This window comes from Synchiropus splendidus, chromosome 9, assembly GCF_027744825.2.
Source record: "Synchiropus splendidus isolate RoL2022-P1 chromosome 9, RoL_Sspl_1.0, whole genome shotgun sequence".
Taxonomy (NCBI): Eukaryota; Metazoa; Chordata; class Actinopteri; order Syngnathiformes; family Callionymidae; genus Synchiropus; species Synchiropus splendidus.
The window spans coordinates 22,741,063-22,754,622 of record NC_071342.1 but is presented as its reverse complement, the minus strand read 5'-3'; the positions used below and the strand labels follow the sequence as shown (position 1 = coordinate 22,754,622).

Sequence of the window (13,560 nt, the reverse complement as noted above, 5' to 3'; positions counted from 1 at the left end):
GTCCTGCTTTCTGTCCTAGCTACTCGGTAACCCCCATTACTCACTCGTTACTCCCCCATTAACTCTCTGTAATTGCACTTGTATTGTGAATAATGGGATAATTATTCATCCATTATCATCTGTGCCTTTGTCCTGGTCTGATTTGAAATGGCCAGTTAACTGTTGGCTCCACCCACTGGTCAGCACCAGCCACAGGTCACGTGTGGCTAAAATAAACTGATCTCACATTGCAACCACGTTTCTCTGATCAAAGTGCCATGAATGCAGCAACTCACCTCAGGTGGCCTTGTGCGAACCTGTCCAATTTACACATCATTTCATTTTCAACCAGTGTGTCGCGGCTCATGCGTGTGTCGTAGGAATTTATCCAATTTTAACCTAATTGGTCTGCTAACACACTAAAACAAATTCATTATCCTCTGAATATGGTCCGTCATCATAGTCAAGCTACAAGCCAGCTATAGATTCTCCCAAAATAAAAAGGCAATTTCAATATTCAATTGGCAAAGGTTCCGTTGGTAGTGTGCCTTGGGATTTATTTCAATAAAAATAAGTGTTCTGTGGCTTCTTAAAAACCAGCATGTAAAACCCAAGCCTGGCGGGTGATTTCTGACCCACAATACTATCAAAACAAACATTATTTCAGAATATTGCATTAGTCATTTGCCCATAGAGCATGACAACAGTGGAATCTGTTACAACTGATTTCGTTCTTTCTTTCTTAACACTGATCACCCCCTGAGCCACTTGATGCGAGTGAGCAGACCTCGTCTCCGTGACAAGGAGAATTTCTGTCAGAAGTTCTCACAGAAGTCGATCTAACTCCAGAGTGTCCAGGGATACTCAAAAGCATCAAAAGGCCACGCAAGTTTCATCAATGGGGAGAGTGGGACGAGTGTGGGGTTGCTCCTGGAGCCCTTCAACCGACAGCCTCCAAGAATAAATACAACAGCCCTTGTTTGTGCCTCCTGGGCTGTTTTACATATATATTGAAATTCCTGGCTCCTTGCAGTCTTTTCTGCCAGCTTCTCTGTGGCTATGACCTTCCGGGGCTTTAATCTGCACTCAAATACGTTCACCAGTTTCCTGGATGTCACACTGCATGAGATCCAGAGCGTTGCACAACTTGCCACTGTAATTAACCAGAACATCAGAATTCTTGCCCTTCGAGGTCGACGTCAGTTAAAGCTTTGTGTTGTGCTACTGCGAACAAACGCTGGGCAACCCTCAACACAGTCAAAGCCAGCCGCACGATCAAACTATTTGCAGCTGACTTGGGCGTAATAATACGAAATACAACATGGACAACTCCTCAACTGGATTATGATCTACACATATCTACACTGACATACAAGTGTATGTCATTCAACCTTCTTCACATGTCTCTGCAGAAAAACAAAGCATGAAATCCACATCTCCATTTCGGCAGCCGTCAGGTTTTAGAAATGCTGGACCTGCCGATACCGATATTTGCAGATTTGTGTTTTGCCTGGAAGGCATCATGACCGGTGGGGTATGACGGGGTTTTGTGCGATGTGCTGTTGTGCTGCTCATTGCTTTGTTTCATCAGTCCTTTCTTTAATGAAGGACTCGTTTCAACTTTTACATGTATAATTGGTGGAGTGTGCAAAGGACAGTGATGGATAAAAGTCGACAGGGAATCGGTCGCCACTGATGTTCTTTATTTTGAAGGATTGGTAATCGATCAGTGCACCCCTTTATAGATGTGATTCTGAGCACAGGAATGCTACAGGAATCAGCATGACTATGTCAAGGTTGGAGCATCACTTTTTTGTAACATCAGCAAACAAGACTTACTTCAGAAGATGTCGAACAGATACAGTATGTAAAGAGTTGTCACTCCAGTAACTGTGCCACGTTGCCAAAGACATAGACTACATGTGTATGAACGTCAAAGAAAGTTTGATCAACTGTTCACACTGGGTGATGAACTAAGACCTTAAGAATCTGACTGTACATGACCCAGTCATCAGAAAAGCCAGTGAGCAAAACAGGGGGTGCTACATCTGTGACATTGACTCAAGTTCCTCCCCTGAAACATTCAGCCACGTACATCAGGCCACTGTTGACCTGCAGCGTTCCCCAGATCTGCTGAGAACGGTGGGACTTGATTTAGGGCCTTAAGGGGGCCGTACGGAGACGGTGGATACATGTTGCCATTTAAGCACAGGCCTGATTGATAGTTGGGGAGGGGCCGCAGGACTAGAAAAGACGAGCTTTCGAAGAATTAATGGCTGCATGTGCGTGGAGAGCCAGAAATGAAGGCGGCGGTGCAGGACTATAATGCCTCCCTGTTCGGCCGTGCAGCTTCACCTCATGTCAGATCGATATCCTCACCGAAGTTAAGTGTCAGGAAGTTGTTTCTGGAACGAGGCTGTGAATCATGAGACCCTCACAGAGCCGGACCGATTGCACGAACTCTTGGGATGTGGATCTATGATGTTGCCAGAGGTACTGCCTCCGCTACCCCAAACTAGCACATGCTAGTGGATTCAGGCAACAGTTAGGCTGTGTCCCATTTCTCACCCTAACACTAGCACTTGATTTTGAGTGCCCTCTACAATGAAGTGCCCTCCGACGACCAAGTGAAGTCACACGTCACACTTCATGACATCATGCATAAAGACAACGTGTTATTGGCTTCCGTGCTATGTTTTGTTTCCTGCATATCCAGTGTTGGAGTTTTGGAAATGCCAGCTCCAACGTTTTTGCAGTTACTCTTGCATCGTGATGCTGACATTTGGTTTGGTGAACCAACGGAGAAGAAATGGGCGGAGCCTATGTTGCGGCGATAGATGTGTTAGAGGTACGAGGGTGCTAACGTTAGCCTGGATGCTAGCCCACTGAAGTAATAAAAACATACTCTTGTCCATACATGTTGTATTGTTCATATTGTGGGACACAGTCGACCAGTTGGGTCGATGATGTGTGATACGAGAGAACGTAACCAAACGGAAGAGTAGTCCTCGTTACTAAAATGTCCCCGTTGTCCTGTCCACCATTGTTTAGAAATAAAGCGCAAAACCCAGTGTTCGGGTCAGAAAATCAGGTCAGTCTTAATCCCTACCTAATCGTCAATGAATTCCAATCACACATGCTGTGAAAAAGTTTCCTCTTCAACATGATCCACTGCCTCCAGTATTGAGACAGCCTCAGAAGAGAGATACACAATACAGGGCATATGGACCGCTGAACGCCAAGTGCTTTATAATCCATCATTTACACCAGCAACAACAACTTTACAGCGGCAGCTTCTGTTATGTACGACAATCACTGTTGGCTGGAAGCCACAACAACACAAACTCAGCCACAGCCCCTTCCAAAGTTTGAACGGTCGACAATTCGTCAACTCCAAATCCAAAGCCCAGCACTCAAATCCCAAAACGTCCACCGCTCTGTCAAGTCCATCAGCACATCTCACCTGCAGATACAGAGCAGATAAAAGCCAGCACAGCCATCAAATACCAGAATGAGAAATTGTAATTAACCCTGCAACCCTGTTGTCCACTCACATCTCCCGCTTCCCTTTTCATCCAATTTAGAGCAGCTTCTGCCGGCGCTCCCTGGTGGAGATCGGAGGAGTCCAGCAATTACAGTTGACAGACCGACATTTGGTATTTTACAGGGGTGTGAACCGGGGGAGGGGTTGAAGACATCCGGAGGTGTGAGCAGACAGCTAGGTGTTGTTAATTACTGGGTGTTCAGACGGAATAACAAGTGTGGACCGCCAGTTTTACCTCGACAACAGAAGATAGGACCCTGGCCGACGTCAGCCGGTCCAGCGGTAATTGAGGCGGCAGATTGGTCGACGCCGAAATATCACGTCTGCCCAGATAAACCTGTCAATCTTCCCCCAGAACAACATTAATCAGTTAGGAGAACTCAGCGCGGGCACCCTCGGCTGATTTCTAATGACCCTGCCTGAAACTCCTCTCAGATCCGGAGCACAGCAGACCTGCTGCTCTAATTGAATGTGGGTGTGTGTTGTCAGCGATAAAGGCCATCCCACAACCTTCCTCGATGAAAATACTCCAATAAACATCCACATCAAAACAGCAACAGCCACAAACACCTGAAAAACACAACAATGACTCTCCAACCTGCCAGTCACAAACCTGCTTGTCCGGCTCTTGTTTACCATTGTTTCAGGTTTTACAGTCAAACCTACTCATCTTTAAAACACGAGCATCAAATCTTTTGTAAGTTCAGGGTACTGTACATCCATCCACAGGTTGCAGGAGCAGCAGCTGATGGAGTAAGGGGTGTGTTTGTGGGGGCTGGCTGCTGCTACAAGAGAAGGGTGTCTGTTCAAATGCCGGGGACGAAAAACAGCCTTTACAAATCCCCATGAGTGGGTGGCGAGTAAAGTGACTCAAGCTCACGGGTGGACAGTGTTGGGTCAGCGTTTTCCCCTTGAGGCGGAGGAGACGGAGACAAGAGCGGCTGAAGGAGCATGACTCTGACGCGACTCTGCCAACACACGGTCTGCCTCAGTGGACACTCGGGTAATGTGCATCAAGACTTTCAGGATGACCAGAAACCTGAGCCCCGAAGCTGTGAGTGAGTAGGAAGGTTGCCGGTTCCAAAAGCCTTCATGACCTGCTTTATAGAAATGCTACGACGACGCTTCACCAGATGTTGAAGAAGAGGAGGAATATATAGTGGCCACCCAGTGAATGCGGCTTTCACCAGAGTTGTAAATGAATCTAAATTGTTTAACTCATCCACATGACAACGTCCAAACTGTAGCACTACGTCTCAGTTATATATGAACATTTCCCACTTCTAGCCTCAAATAAGTCCCCACACTCCGAGGTTCGGAGGCTTGAAAGAAAAGACTGAGCACATCCTCAAAGTATGTCTACAAATGACTAACCAAATACCTGATTTATTCAAACATTGTTGCTTCAATGATTCTATTTAAGCACAAGTAGATGACAGCTTCAGCTCTATAAATAAATCATCTTGAAGATGTGGCTCTAAGACGCAGCACAAAGACTTAGATCGCCACATCAGTAACCAATTCAGCCTGCTATATCAACGTTGAAGACCAAACATAAAGATGTCCCAGTCAGCAGTTTTAACTCTTAAGCAAGGACCCCAAGGAGATCATTAGAGTGGGTGTGAGGACCGTGGAAATGTTTCACTGACCTCCGGACTCCTCGGGTCAAGATGATGATTATTGATCTACCTGCAGGTATTGATAAGAGTGTTCAAGTAGGTGTACTGGTGGCCAGTGGAGCCAACACATGAGCCACTCTCAATTGTTATGTTTGGGTCCAGAACAGAGGATGACCATTGTGTCATTCAGTATTATTTGGCATACAGCATTCTGTACATCTGTCGCTCACTGATTTTACTTCTGAATTAACAAGCCTTTTCCGAGCCACATATCACTTTAGTTACACACAAGCTGCAGGTCACGCACAATGAACCACATTAGCGATCAGCCTTAACAGGGCAAATACAGTTGACTGCATGACCTTTGACCAAATTTATATGACCAAGTTCCCCGACTGCTGCAAGACATCCACTCGGTCACTAACTCCGTCAAGCTTCGATGGTCACGACTCTTCTGGGGAATGGTTTGTCTAATGACAAGAATGATCATCAGGATCCTGTCAGAAAAATGTCTCAAACACAATGGTGAAACCAATCAACCAATCATGTCAAAGCAGAGCAGTCGTCTTTGTTTGAAGCAAATACACGCAACTGTTCCACCAATATTCCATTTTCTCAACCGCCTTTATCCACCCCTCTTCAGAACATTACAGTATCCCAAGTTCAAGGAGAGGAGCTTAATCAGCCTCTTTTTCAGTGCATCCTGGTTGCAATACTCTGTTGGAGGCTGTGATGGTGTGTAACCAGCCCCCACAGCGGTGGGAGAGGTGGAGACAACAGTAAGCTTGAGCAATGTCGCTTCCCCCTCCTCCTCCTTCTGCTGCTGCTTCTCTCAATCTCCCTCCCTCCTATTCTCCCGCTCCATCTCTACCTTCACTGCCATGGCCAGGATCCCTCTCTCACCATAGTTCGGATCGGTAATGCGAAGTGAGGCACTGCCGGTAACCAGCGGGGGAAAGAAATGAACCATAACACTGTCATCGCAGCAGACGGCGGAACCTCCAGTCTGCCACAGCAACTGCCTCCTGCTCCGGCTGCCTCCGCCTCTCTGCCAACGTGCCATTCCAGGGGATTCTAGAGCTTTTTTTCCTCGCCTGGAAACTGGAAACCAAACCAAGCTCATCGCTCGCCTCACGGCGTAGAGGCTCTGTCAGATCAGCATGCTGACCTGCTGACTGTTTGGGGCTTCAAATCTGGGCTCATTTCGTGCTGCTTGTTGTCCTGTCTTCCCTGTAGGAATTGATTTCAAAAGGAGGGAAGCCCCAAAGCGATGTGGAGGGCGTCTGACAAACTCAAGACTGTAGGAGTTTAGGCAAAACAATCACACACGAGATAATGGCTTCAACGGCAGGAATGAGGCGGCAGGCGGCGGTGAACAAGGAAAGAGTCTCTCTTTACCTCAAGAAAGACGACTGCTAGCGTTGTGGCAGCAATGTGCACCTTGAATTGACACCCCTGGGTGAAGTACCTTTTAAGAAAAGTTTGGAATTCGAGGACATCGTTCCACCGTGGAAGAAGCGCAGATGTGACACACTTTGGGATCCACTTTAAAGAGGAGCTGCACGACGTTGTTGTGACAAGCCTGTCACTGAGAATTCAGCAACACAGGCAGCCTCCTGCTTGTCTCCCCAGGAATCTACACAGAACGCTGTCTTTTAAGGCGATGGCTTAGTCTGGATCCAAGAGCATGACGGATGACAGCATTTTACAACTTAACTGCCGAAGGGTAAGCCGCCTTTTCATTCCCTGTCACCTCCTAGAATGGCCATTGTTGTCTCAGAATATCACAAATGTGTTTGATGACGCTCACACCGCTGTGAGCGTTTGCAGGCACCTTTACTCATGCGGGGTGACACCCCCTCCAACTCATTATCTTCCGTTTGAAGAAGACAATAATGTCACAACTCTGAGGACAGTGAGGGGAGCGGGAGTGGGTGTGTGCGAGGGTCTCTAAATGGCAGCATTAAATCATGGTTATTTCTGACACCGCTGAATGCTGCCGACTGCCTCACTCTCCCTAATTCAACTGTTTCTCCAAAGATGACTCTGAGACGGTGTTGTACGAGCTGAATGTTTCCAGGAGATGTGCTGGGGCATAAACACTGATGTTCACAGACTCATCTCTTCTCGGCATGTGTGTGTGTCTATTGTTCCGTCATTGATTCTTGCTGAGCGGTTGTGACTGAGTTGGGGGGAGTGACATCACTGCTGTTCAGTGTCCTCAATGACAGATGATGTGTCTTTGCATTCCAGATAAGCGTCTCCTGGCCAGGTTAGTTGAGGAGCGGGACTATGGGCACCACAGCCGTCACTCTTGAGGATGTGCGGAGACTGGAGGTCAAGGAGGAGCAGGAGGAGTCTATCTTGGCCATGTTGGGCATCGTTGGCACGTTCCTGAACCTTTTTGTGATTGTTTTTGTCTACATATACACCACACTGTGAATGGCACAGGATACAAATGTCTGAGACGCTGGCAAAGAGTTGTTGAGACAGACACTGTCATGAGAATCTTTCCCAGAGATCCAAGAGAGAGGCCAGGAAGACGGGTCAAGGGTGAAATGAAAGCAGCTAAACTGTCCAGTCCCAGTCATGATCCGGGCAGATAACAGAGGGCTGGAGAAGAAGGCAGGAACCTGACAAGGCTGGAAATGAGGCCTTCACAGGGGCAGACTCCGAACTGAAAGTCCAATACAAACATTGGTTCCTACTTTCTTAGTGATGGACATTTCAAGTTGCTGATGACATCATTTTTCTTCTTCCATTGCTTATTATTAAAAAAACTAATAATTTCCCAGAAAGTTTCCAAGAGGACATTACTAAGGTCTACAGCACTGTGAGAATTCCAATGCTGTGTGGAAAGATGGTGCACCTCCCGTGCAGGCGAGACAGAATGCGAAACGCGAGCAAACATGACCAATAAAAGACGGTTTCGATTATTTCCTGTCCAGGAACTTGTATTTAATTAATTTATAACTGGCTCATGAAAATATCACTTCTTGTTCTGGTCTTCAAGCTGTGTCCTATTTCCACTGACACATTTCTGCTATTCCTGTTACTGAGGCTTTTATAAGAAAATGGAGTAGTTGATGTGTTGTGAGGGGAAAGGTGCACAATAAACAGTGGTAAATCAAAGTATACAGACAGAAATGTGTATTTCTTCACTGGACAAAACTGACGACAACAGTACCTAGAGTATATTACAATGTACATGATACAAGCTACAGGACCTTCAGGTGATTAACAAACACTATGAAGTCCACAGATGGCTAGATGCAGCATTCATATTCAAAACACAAAGCACAAAGGTTCTCTAAGCATATTGGACCCGAGTCTGTTTTTTTTTTTTTTTGAATCGAGAATAAAGTCAAATAAAAATCAACTGAATTCCACGAGAAATCCATGTAGAGGCAGATAGCTGTAGCCTCATCTTACCCCCATTTCTCTCCACACTCTTTTGGTCCAAGATACAGGAAGCTCTGGTTTTCATCCACGTCTCGTCACAAACAAACACTTCTACACATCAAAGTAGAAGGACTAAAATCTCCTTGCTAATTCATGGACAAACGAGGAACCAAACTGCTGACTTGCTAAACTTGGAATAGCAATTTACTGATACAAGCAAAAACGGTCCTCTGGTTCCCATGCTGCAAGCTCCTCTATCCCCCTGAAACCAACACTGAAGAGGAGGAATTATTTTCCTTGAGTAGATATTAGTTTGCAGTAACAATCTGTGTTCCACCAGGAGATGCGCACCATGGTGATTTCAGCTCTGTCACGCTAGTTTTCGCTTCAGTTACCACCCCCTCAAATTGCCACACACCTATATCAGCCTGCTGGAGGAGGGAAATCTAGTGGGAATGGAATCAACACTTCCACGGGTGAGCAGCGATAAATTGCCAATTCACAAAGCTGGAGAGAAAGAGCGATAATGAATGAGGGTGGCATGGCGGCTTGTTTGGCTTTCACCTTGTCCTGACTCCAATAATACGTCTTGTGACGGGTGAAATCCCTCAAATGAGCGTGCCGGCTTTATGTGGGGAAACTCCAGAGAATTGGCTTCAGTGCAGAGTCGCACTTGTTATTTTCAAGGCACGGAGCCCGATGCAGCAAAGAAAAGAAAAAATCTAAATTGGAACATTTGTTATATTTTAGTGACTTCAGGAGCTGGACTGGAGATGGACGCAGTGACTAGGGAGGTGTGGGAGTGTGACTCAGTCACAGCCACTATGAAGAGGATAGTTCGGATTGAATGACAAGATTTCCATCCAGGCCCAAAAGAAATGACCTTCATTTTCAGTCCTCAGCACAATAAACATGCCTTGATGGTGCAGAAGACACAACGACATGCATTAGTGTTTGGACAGTGTCTTGAGAACAGTGTGCTCAGGTTTGAGTTATTGCTTCATTGCATGCTGAGACATGTGACTTGAAAAACCGAAAACAACTGTGATAAATTAACCCCTTGAGCGCCATTTTGCGATGAGCAGCACGCGGCATTTAAACAAGTCCAGCTACAAATATGAAACCTGATGTAGCCCCCACTTGACACAAAAAGATCTTCAATCTCAACGTGGACATGTTTCCATCAGGGTTTCGGAGTATATAGGAACTCTGACTGCTTCTTAATTTACAATTCTTTTTTGCATATTGTCTGCAACCAGGTTCAGATCATCCATATACTGAAATGGGCATGTGCTTTCCCAGCGTAGGGAGAGTGGACGTGCTGGATTTTGACAAAGAGACACACAAAAGTAGGACATACAAGAACAGTCTTCATGGTCTTCCTCAAGGTCCTACTTTAAAAGGCGTCTTCCTGTTCGACTGATGGTGAGGGAGCACTGACATTAGTTATAAAGATGAGTGATGAGAGACTAAAGACTATTAGATCGATGGTATATACCATTATTGTGGCATTAATTTTAGACAACAAAAGAACCTTAGGCCAAACTGCACAGCCAATTTTTTGTGAGCACCCGTTATTTCAAACCATGTTAAGCGCTAGAGAATAAAATGAAGAGTGACTCTTGTACGATGAAAGTCATGAGCAAACCCCCAGTAACACGCAGGCTCCTCATGAGGCTCTTGTTATCCACACTCGGCATCAGAGGGTCTGACACAGAAAACAGTCTGTGGTGTGTCAGTTACATTAGCATCAGCGGCCCTCCAGCAGGCCAGTCATGCCAACATCATGCTGCTCAGTGGCTCAATACCGAGCCACCCGCTGTGGTTCCTAACCCTGTCTGTCTGATGACGGGGAGCACCACAAGAACTCAGGACGATAACGAAGCAGCAGAAATGGGAAACACAGTTTCATGACACACTGAAGGTGTATTTTCAATTAAGACGAATTAGAGCGTTGGTGACATTCAAAGGTATTAGCTCACACTAATGGCACAGCTGCAAGTGATGGAGCACCAGTTCAGGGCGGGAAACTCTAATGTATCCCAGAAGGCTTTGCCAAGACGCAGATGATTAATGTGAGGCGATGCGCGAGGCTGAGGAGCTCGGGGCTCAGGGGTTGCCTCTAAGAAGGATACCAGCCTCTGAGCAGGTGAAGGAACCCCAGAGATGTGCAGGTTAGGAAGTGAATCATGAGGACGCAACTGTGAAATGAACAGATTGAACTGAGAGGCTTCTGTTCAGATCGGCAAGTGACAACATTCAAAATTAAATGCTCTATAAGACGTAAAACTGTGACTCTAAAAGGAGACGAGGATTTTGGAAGCTGCCAGGAGAGTGAGTCACCTTAGATCCACAGCAGAATGGAGGCACGATGGAAGCCATAAATCTTACAAACGTCGTCATGCTACAAGGAACAAACACACAGGGATATGTCCCAGGATAAATAGATAAATCAAACTCCGCTGAAGTGAACGTGTGTCTGTGTGTGTGTGTCTGGGCCGAGTCATTTCTTAAAATCCATCCACAGATGGAAACTGCAGCTCTGCTTTGTAGGACGTCACGCATGTGCAATATTCATGGGCACACACGAAACACAATGTCATATCAGATGTAGTGTGATAGCGAGCCAGTGGTGCCGCCAGGATTAGATTTCATACTCGCGCTCTACCTCTGAGACCCAGGAGTCCACACAGACACGCTCACCTGCCTGCTAGTCTCACATGAGCGGAGAAGACAATATTAAAAAGCCTGCGGTGATGATGACGTCCAAGTTCCTCAAGTGAAAAAACTATGATACAGAAAGCTGCGGTTGTCAACGAATCATGTAACCTTTTTACGCTCGCCTGATACTGAGAAGATCCTGCAGCACGAGGAGTCTTCAGCTCATAATGTTGGGACGATTTGACATGAAACTCAGAATCACTTAGATACCATTCCTCTTTCTCAAGAACAGTTGTACATGGAGGGCAGGAAGGCTTGTCAAGAGCAATTGTTGGACTGGATGCTCCAGAGGCTCCCAAACATCAGAGAACAGCGCAGGTCATGCCTCTGTTCCTATCACAGCTAATAACACTTCATTCTTATCAAAATACACTTCATGTTTGAACAATAGCCAGAACAACATGATTCTACCGTTCAGATCTGAACACAAACGTGAGGCGCTGCCGTGGTCACATTTGGGAAGGAGTTGAAAAGTCACTCGTGCCTGCGCAGCTGTGAGAGCATGTCTCAAGATAAATGACAGAACAGCCTTGTGACTTCAACACATGACAATGTGACCTTTTCAGCAGTGGAGCTGTTGGAGACTCAAACTAGATTTGCTTTAAAGGCCCAAACCAGACCGACAGTATCACCTACACAACCAGCTTGTGTCGTTCCAGTCGGACATCAGAGGTCACAAGGTCAGCATCGTCTCATGTACAAAGCAACTCATCAGGAGTACTGCTAACATTCTCAAGCCACCCCACTTTTGCCTGAGCTGACAGCTCGGGCTTTGGGGCATCTGGTCCCCATCAGAAGAGCCCTGAGCTTGAATTTAAGCAAGCACACAGTGGCATCAATTAGAAATGTGCGGCGGCTACTTAGCACCCTGAAATGTCATTTGTTATTAAATAGATTGGTGAATGCACAGACGCCATTTTAAAAGGCTATTGTGGGATCATTAGGGCTCACGCTTGAGCGGAGAGCGAGGTGATGCGGAATCAAACAAGGTCCATAAACCGCCATTACACTTTCACAGTGTCTGAGACATTTCATGGCTAATGAACAATTACAGCAGCGACAAAGCTTTTTATCAGCCGTTATTTAATTATGAGAGAAGACATACACGCCCACTTTGGAGTCACCCCTCACCTCACCGCCCAAAATGGAATCTGAGAAGCATCACAAAGCAATCCTGGACAATCATTGCTCACCTCTAACCAAGCACTCATCCATTCAATAAGGTCACGTCCACAACTATGACCTAGCACATTTGAGTTCAAACAAGGGAGTGTCAATGATCTCAATAATGTGTATATGGAAGACAGGAAGGAAAAGGACAACTATAATGTTAGCACAGTGCAGGCCAGCAGTCAGATCATTTCACAGCACTGACAAACACTGAATCTTCAGCAGCAGTGAAGACGACCTCACAACTAAACAAAACTGACAGTTGCACACGGCTTGTTCAGTGAACGAGCAACCTGAATCTAACTTGTAATTAGCTTTTCCTTGATGAGCGCTCCAAAGTTCACCAAAGTTGAGCAGCAGAGTTTGAGCTGACAGACAAATCCTGCCACCGGGTTCTGCTCTGCACCCGCCAGCAAACACAGCTCACCTGAGTCGTTGCGTAGGTAGGAAGACATGGCAGGGATGAGACAGGACTGGCTCAGCAGCTCCTGCAGCACAGCTGGAAGAGCTGAGCTGTTGTGGGCTCTGCTGTCGGCTGACGAGGCGTCGGCGCCGTGGCAGCTGCCGGAGCCAGCCGGGTTGATGTAGCTGGCGAGAACCTGGTGGACGAGATGATAATCAGCCCGTGTGACACGTTTTATGGTATGTGGAGACAGGAAGTTTGGAAAGTGACTTTTTCGTGCTGCATATAAAACAGTGTTATACAATAATGTGGCATTATTAATAACTGCACTAAAGACGTGTCTCCTCTAGAACTGGAGTACGCCAAAGTTGGCTGGCTGTGGCAGCCACTTCCAGCCCAGAGTGGTCGAGAGCCACCTGAGAGACTCATAACAACAAGTGACCAGAATCCACGTTCGCACTACTCCTTCAACCAACAAGCATCAGGACCATTTTTCTTTCAACTTAGACTTAGACTTTCTTTATTGTCATTCCACAAAAACATATCACTATATTATGGCAACAAAACTTTGGTCTGAGGCCTCCGGTTTCCAAAAACAAAACTATATGTCCAAAAATAAATAAATAATCTTGTGTGAAGGCAGTCAAGCTACCTCTTGGTTTCCGAGTTCCTAATTTTAATCAAGAAAACAGAAAAAAAATTGCAGATTTTTTTTACAATGT

General features: G+C 46.1%; 1 protein-coding gene across 4 annotated transcripts in view; it reads right to left on the bottom strand.

Annotated features, from left to right (window-relative positions):
• Positions 1–13,560, bottom strand: part of birc6 (baculoviral IAP repeat containing 6) — a 66,863-nt gene that overhangs the window by 18,923 nt on the left and 34,380 nt on the right. For all 4 annotated transcript variants that reach the window (XM_053874726.1, XM_053874730.1, XM_053874727.1 and 1 more), the window contains exon 65: positions 12,863–13,034. In XM_053874726.1, the coding sequence (XP_053730701.1) occupies positions 12,863–13,034 (172 nt within the window). The remainder of the gene's footprint in view (positions 1–12,862; positions 13,035–13,560) is intronic.